General features: G+C 39.2%; 1 protein-coding gene across 1 annotated transcript; it reads right to left on the bottom strand.

The window, feature by feature from the left end:
• Positions 1–1,320: 1,320 nt before the first annotated feature.
• Positions 1,321–7,723, bottom strand: LOC108412208 (speriolin-like protein). Its single transcript, XM_017684137.2, has 4 exons — positions 7,546–7,723; positions 4,240–4,449; positions 3,638–3,762; positions 1,321–1,653 (listed from the first exon to the last, which is right to left on the bottom strand). Exons 1-4 carry the CDS (start codon positions 7,721–7,723, stop codon positions 1,321–1,323), a joined length of 846 nt encoding a protein of 281 aa, XP_017539626.2.

Raw genomic sequence — 7,723 nt, 5'->3', positions numbered from 1 at the left:
ACAACTTAGTAAGGAGTGGGAACAAGATAATTAAGTAGGGGCTATGACTTAGTAAGGCATGGCAACAAGATGTTAATGCATGGCCACAACTTACTAAGGCATAGGAACAAGATTCTAATGCATGTCCATGACTTAGTAAGGCATGGGAATAAGATCCTAATAAGGTGTGAGAACAAGATCCTAATGTGTGGCCACAACAAAGAAGGTGTGGAAACAAGATGATTAAGTCATGGCTATAATGTAGTAAGGCATGGGAACAAGATAATAAAGTCGTGGCTATGACTTAGTTAGGTGTGGGAATGATATTCTGATGTGTGGCCGCAACATTTTTCATGTAGTGTACTCTTTAAAAAGGTGCTTCTTCAAGGGTTCTTTAGTGAAGAAAATTGGTTCTATATAGAACCATGAACACTCAAAGAACCCTATGCATGATTAAAGGGCTTTTTGCAGGGCACCTTTCAGAAAAGAGTTCTTCTGATGTTATTCATCTCCTTGAGACCACCGGTGGTTCCGAAACGCACTTCATCAAATTCTTCATGACTTTCATATTTCATAAACTACATTCAAAAGGTCGGTGTCATATGAGGCTGTAACTGTCTTCCAGTCAGGTAGATGGGTGTTGTAATTTTAAACCCTTACAATAAAAGAAGCTGAACTCACATCTTTTTCTACTGAAAGTCGACCCATTTTCCCACAAATCTGGGCTATTTACTATAAACAGATGGCGTCTCTTCAGTGATCTGCTCTGTAAACATTATTTTTATATAAAAAAAAAAATACAAAGAGCATCTAAGATTTTGGGCTTTCAGCAGTAAATTGTAAGCATATAGCAATATGTGTATGATCATAAAAAGAGGGGAGCATTAAATATATAAATAAATAAAATAACATAAAAATGGACATTTATTTCATGCAGTTAGTGAATAATCTGTCTCACGATTTGGTCACGTAAATTCAGACGGACAAACCAAAATATACCCTGGAGGATAAGAGGTTAAATTTGTAACAGTAGAAGAAAACTTTTAGAACATTTTCAACCCCAGATTCCAAAATCACACCAGACATTAATATGTGTATATTGTTATGCCCCTACCATCCCTTGAGCTTACACAGAAAGCCTGGCCTTGGAGATTTGAACTTCATGTATAAACTAAACAGAACAGAAAAAGGCAAACGAGTGACTCACAGTTGCTTTATGCTCCAGTTTTGTGTATTGAGTAGAGCAGGTGTGTGTGTGTGTGTGGGAGTGTGTGAAAGCCTTTTGTAGGCCATGATTGTGGCAATGTTCCTATTTGGCTGGCGTCACAGAGTTTAAAGTGGCTACCACAGCAGTAAGGCCTTTCCGTCCCGCCGGGCCATGTAGCACAGGCAGCTGAAGAGCAGCAGCAGGTCTTTCAGCAGGCTGCACGGCACGGTGTCCACTAACACACGCCGCAGGAGGTCTGGGTTATTGTAGCCGAGCTGGCGGGTGGTCTGTGCGTCCGGCCGCTGTTTCAGGATGCCATACGTGTTGATGATGAACTCGGTGAAGGGCGGATGGAGGGTCAGGCTGTAGCCCAGCGAACGCAGACGATCCATCAAGTCCAAATAACGGTCAGTCAGTTCACACCTGTACGCCTCATCCACTGCACCTGTAAGAGGGTGTGTGGATACCTGCCAAGGAGATTAAAGCCAAAAAATTTGTGATTAAAGACAGCCAAAATACACCGGACATCCAAAAGTATCTAGACAGCCCCTTATTTTAAAGGCCCATATCCTACATTTTGTGTATTGTGTTTTTTTTTTCACTTTTGTTTATGTGACCCATAATTCATTAATACGTGACAATATTCCATTCTCTTTTTATCCCACAGAATTAAATAGGCTGTTTTTGTTATTGAGGCTTCTTCGAGGCTGTGGCTAAAAGTTCATCTTTAACATGTAATGGAAGCATAGCGACTAGCATGGTGCTAACCTCATGCCTATATCATCACCCACTGGTCTCAAACTGTGTGGGGTTGATTGTTCATCTTTTGTAGACTATAAATAATGTGTGTCTGACACTAAACTACACACTGCTGTCTATAAACCTGGTCTGAAAGAAAGGAAACTCAGACATTTTCCCCCTTTGTCGTTTTGAGGCTGGCTGTTTGTATCTTTGTGGTGAGAACTGCGTCAGATCAAAACAGGAAAATCCTGTTGAGTAAAGAACGGATTCCATCTTTTAATCTCGGCAGTTTACAGCACACTCCCTATTGCAAAGCCGTATGCTGTGTAATATCCTGCCATTCCATTCTTTACAGTGATAACACTTCTCATACCTTCATAAATCACTTTCCTCACCTGTAAATATGGTCTGTACTATGGTTTGTACTAGCAGCTCTCCTGCCCTATAACATGTACTAGCAACTCATGTGTAGTATAACTTGTAGAAGCAGCTCTACTGTACTATGGTCTCTACTACAGTACAGGTGCTAGTACAGGTGACCTGTAACAGCAGCTCACCTGTACTATAACACATCATTGGCATTGGGACAAAACCTTGTATCTCCATTTTTGCTGTTTTTCAGTTTTTGACATAATTTGAAAAGCGCTCTTTACACTGTTGGGTACATCATGATAAATGAGTCAAAAGAAACGCCAAAAAAAAAAAACACTTGGGGAAAAAAAGGCTGGTTCCAATGACTTACATTAAAAGTAATCATTTTGGAGATACAAGATTTTTTCCAACAGCAGCATCATACTAGCTATTAACCTGCACTATGACTTGTACTAGCAGCTCATCTGTACTATAACATACACTAGCTACTTACCTGTACTAATACTATGACCTGCACTGGCAGCTTACCTGTTCCATAACATGCACTAGCTACTCATCTGTACTATGACATATACAAGCTACTTACTTATACTACAACCTGCACTAGACACTCACCTGTACTATGACATATACAAGCTACTCACTTGTGCTACAACCTGCACTAGCTACTCACCTGTACTATGACATATACAAGCTACTCACTTGTACTACAACCTGTACTAGACACTCACCTGTACTATGACTTATACTAGCTACTTACCTGTACTGGCAGCTCACCTGTTCCATAACATGCACTAGCTACTCACTTGTACTATGACCTGCACTAGCTACTCAGCTGTACTATGACATATACTAGCTACTAACCTGTACTATGACCTGTGCTAGCAGCTCACCTGTATTATGACTTGTACTAGCAGCGCACCTGTACTACAGCATATACTGACTACTAAGCTGTAGTATGACCTGCACTATCAGCTCACCTATACTATGACCTGTACAAACAGCTCACGTGTACTATAACGTACTACATACTCACCTTTACTATATCATATACTAGCTACTCATCTGTACTATAGTATATATTGGTTATTAATCTGTACTATGACCTATTCTAGCAGCTCACCTGTGCTATAACATATACTACATACTCACCTGTACTATAGCATATACTACCTTCCAACCTGTACTATGACTTGTACTAGCAGCTCACCTGTACTATAACATATACTACATACTGACCTACTATAGTATACTAGCAACTAATCTGTACAATTACCTGTACTAACACCTCATGTGACCTGTACTAGCAGCTCACATATACAGTGACTTGCACCTCACCTGTATTATCTTATCTGGTATGTTGACCACAGTGAAGCCATACAGTCTCGACTGGTTCTGGAAGATGTAGGCCAGAATCCTTCGGTCCAGCTGGAAGGCCATTTCTCCCACCAGTCGCTCAGGATCTGGGGGCAGGTTAGTCGGTATTTATTGCTTTAGTTTTGTGTTTGTACATTTGTCTTACTAAGCCTGTGTTGAATACCAAGATTCTAATTATTTAATTAGAATTTATAATTTACCGGCACATGCAATAGAAGTAAAGAGAAAGTTATTATGACTTGATATGTGCAAAAGCAAAAGTTTGAACACTCCTGGTCAAATTTATTTTTGTTGATTTTTGTTCCGTACATTTTAAGGCTCAGTTACTGTTTATTTGCTGAATCAAACACAAAACATATCAAATGTGGCCTGTGCAAAAGTTATGGCAAAAGTTATTGCATTTTTATGCAAAAATTAGCAAATAAATAGAAATTGTGCACTAAAATTTGCAAACCATATTTTATAATGTTCATACAGGGCCATGTATCAGATTTTCATATGTATGTGCATTTGCACAACTAATGTATGGGTCAGCTTACTACAAACCAACCGGGTTAACTAACCTTCCACTCTCAGGTGGGAAAAGGAGCCGTTGGGCAGCTGGTTGTCGTGATGTGGAGTCGTGCTCAGCGACTCTTTGTCAGTCGGCAGGCTGAGAGGAGATGATGTGCGATGTGTGTTTTTAAGGAGGCCACTCATGAATTTGCTTTCATTCACAGAGTCGAGCCACTGAAGCCTTGCTTTCCTCACTGCATCATCGTTATGGAAAGAGACTAGACAGAAAATGACCTGTTAGTTTAAATAGCAGCTTAAGGGTTGTGGAAATGGTGGTTGTTAACCTACACAGCAGGAAAATAAGGTAAATATCACGGATCAGGAGGAGGAGTTTCAGGAAGCCGGTCTGTGAAATTATCTTCTCACAACATACAGCCAGTACAAAGTGATGCGTTCAGACCCTTCCTGTGTTAACTGATGTGGCTTCCTATTCTAAGGAAGTGTAGCTTCTTATCGATATATTTACTTTTATATATAGAAGCATGAATGAAAGAGTTTGAAAGGGTTAGCGGGGCATCATGTTTGGTTGGTGGGGCACTGGCCCACTAAACGACCTCAATGCTGGGCCTAGGCACAGCACAAAACATTGCTACTTGTTATAGAAGTGCGGCTTTGACATATTCTTTGTTACCCCCTTTTTACCCCCAGGACCCCCACAGACCCTCACAGAGCAGGTGCTATTTGGGTGGTGGATCATTCTCAGCACTGTAGTGACACAGGTGATGGTGTGTTAGTGTGTGTTGCGCTGGTCTGAGTGGATCAGACACAGGAGTGCTGCTGGAGTTTTAAACACCTCAGTGTCGCTGCTACATTGTTTTACATATTTTGAGAAGGTTGAGGCCCAAAACATAATTTTAAGATCTATTAATTGTGGACAGATATGTGCAGGGTGTCTTGCAGAAGCAAAACAGTTCCAAAAGAAAACTGTTTCAATTTGACTTTTTATTCATTTTTTTTATTTTATCATCATCTACATTCCATATAAAACTCAGAAGACTTGTGCAGGTTCACTGGTGGTTTTGGATAGTAAATAAAATATTTGTGTTGTTTTCATGGTGACCCCTGGTTACTATCAACAACATTGTAAAGACATCTGAACCATGGAACCATGTCACACCAAACCGCTCTGAATCAGTCCGTTGTACATTTCTACCACTGAGATTATGCAGAAAATTTGGCAAATGTTTGGAATTCCCCTTTAAAAAGCTAAAATCGAAATAAAGTAAGTAAAATGCAGCAAAATAACAAATAGGTGCATTGCAAAATAATGCTCCTAAACGACAATAGCCATTGGGTTATGTCATATTTTATTACATTATTATTTTAAGTTGCATTTCTAAACATTAGACCAAGAAAATCAGTGTGATAGTCCTAAATCAAACAACTGCTGAACTTGAACTAAGATTATAGAAGAGTCTGTGCATTATCTTTGGAATCCAGTCAGTCCAGGGTTCCCTGCTGTAACATATTTGTATTTATGTATTTGTATAGTGGAAAATAGAGCCTTTACGCTATATAACAATAAAAAACAGCTATATACCAATAAAAAAAACAGCTATTTTGTGTTGTACTTAAATCAGTTTCCTCCAACTGGAATTGGATTGAAGCTTTCGGTTAAAGCCTCAGTACCACATGACTCACTGTGCCTGTGGGTGCGTTCCAATTCGATTACTCGTTCCCTATGTAGTGAACTTACTGGGCATTTGGTGATGTTCTAGTGGCTCTCAATGGAAAGAAGTGCACAGGAACATTCAAACAGTTAATCTGAATTAACATGTACCCTAACTGATACCCTGGAATGCACTGCGAATCAAATAAAGTGACAGTAGCAACACAAATGTCTTGCTAATCACCTTGAAATAAAACCAAGCCCATGTGTATTTCCATGTTTATGTTTTATAACCATCAGCTGTCCAGCTGGCCTTTTCTTCTCGTTATCGTTAAAGCTGTGTAGAAACGAAACAGCCTCGAATGACGTACGAACCACGTCTACCAATTTGTTTACATTTAATTTGTAAGGGACACGGCCCAATTTGGCACCATATACCTATCATTTACATTAGGATCACTCAAATCCATACTGATGTTTTGATAGTGAGCCTCACTGTCACTCCCTGCTGGAAGGGGAAGTTGTTTTTGGAAATGACACTCCTTTTAAAAGTGATTCTTTATACAGCATGGAACAGCAAGGATAGAAAACTGGTTCTAATACTCCAGAGCCTCCCACTGTTGATGAATGGATGCATATAATAAATGACATACACATAATGGGCTCTCTTTTTTCTATTAATATGCAGAAAGAAATATTCAAGCATATTTAAGCAACATGGATTACAGGAAACATATAAGGTCAGAATTTGTTAAACCGATGAGTATATTAGGTGTAATGTATTTCTGCATATCAAACTGTACACTAAATACTAGGTAAAAAATAGTGCAGTACCATTAGAAGTATAGAAGTGTGTGCTTTGGGATGCAGCATTAATGTAATATATGATAAATTATAAGTTATATACATTTATATAAATTACATACATTCATATGCTGGTTTTTACTGATGGTTTTTACTGGTCAGAGTCCAGATTTAAACCCTACAGAGAATATTTTGTTGTACATTAGACACAAACAAGCTTGTCAATGTTTTCCAGCTGTTTGAAGCCGTCAGTGCTAAGAGGATCAATATTTACAATATATGCAAAAGATGGACAGCAAATTTACATACAACACTTCAACATTTAAACTCTCCCACACTACCTTGCTACATCTATTTGGTTAATTCTTGCCCATTTACTGACTGATTTGTTCTTAAGACAATTAAAACTTAATGTTGGGCCTTTTTGCATGGGAGTGTATATGTGGAATGTAGGCTCCTCTTACTGTATTGTGAGGGTTTAAAGGAAGAAATAAATGAATACTGGAAAGGCTCTGTCATGGACTTAGTGGTATGTACTGATTACGCTTATTGTATATTCACACTTTCAGACATCAACGTAGCAGTGATGCATTTAGTCAGTGTATTGTTGCAAAAATGAAAAAAAAAAAACATTTCCAAATAAATGTATAAATAATCCAGAAAAATTCATGCTCATTTTACGGATGTAAGCGTATGCTCAACTTTGATGACCACTGTTTGGACAGTTGATCTTGCAATTTTGGAATTTAGTAAGTGCTGCATGATATATTGGATATCATATATTGTTCAGCGCTTTTTCTGAGCTGGTAGCTCCAGTTCTTCTTCATAATAAACTCACTCGCTTTTTTACTTCCACCATGGTCTCACTTTGTAGACCACTAGGCCTCAATCTGACACTCACCCGCCATGCCAGATGTTCCTGCGCTCTCCTGATGAGAGGCTGATGAGAAGCTGCGCAGTTCGGTGCGAAGCTCCATGTTTTCCTTCATCAGGCTCAACATGCTCCTGAGGTCATTGACCTCTCGCTGAAGCGTTTCGTTCTGAACGCTCAGCGTGTCTTTATTCTGCTCTTCGGCCAT

The sequence above is a fragment of the Pygocentrus nattereri genome, chromosome 24, assembly GCF_015220715.1.
Source record: "Pygocentrus nattereri isolate fPygNat1 chromosome 24, fPygNat1.pri, whole genome shotgun sequence".
In the NCBI taxonomy this organism is placed as follows: Eukaryota; Metazoa; Chordata; class Actinopteri; order Characiformes; family Serrasalmidae; genus Pygocentrus; species Pygocentrus nattereri.
Note: the sequence above shows the minus strand (reverse complement) of the source record. Positions and strands in the feature narration are given on the sequence as shown.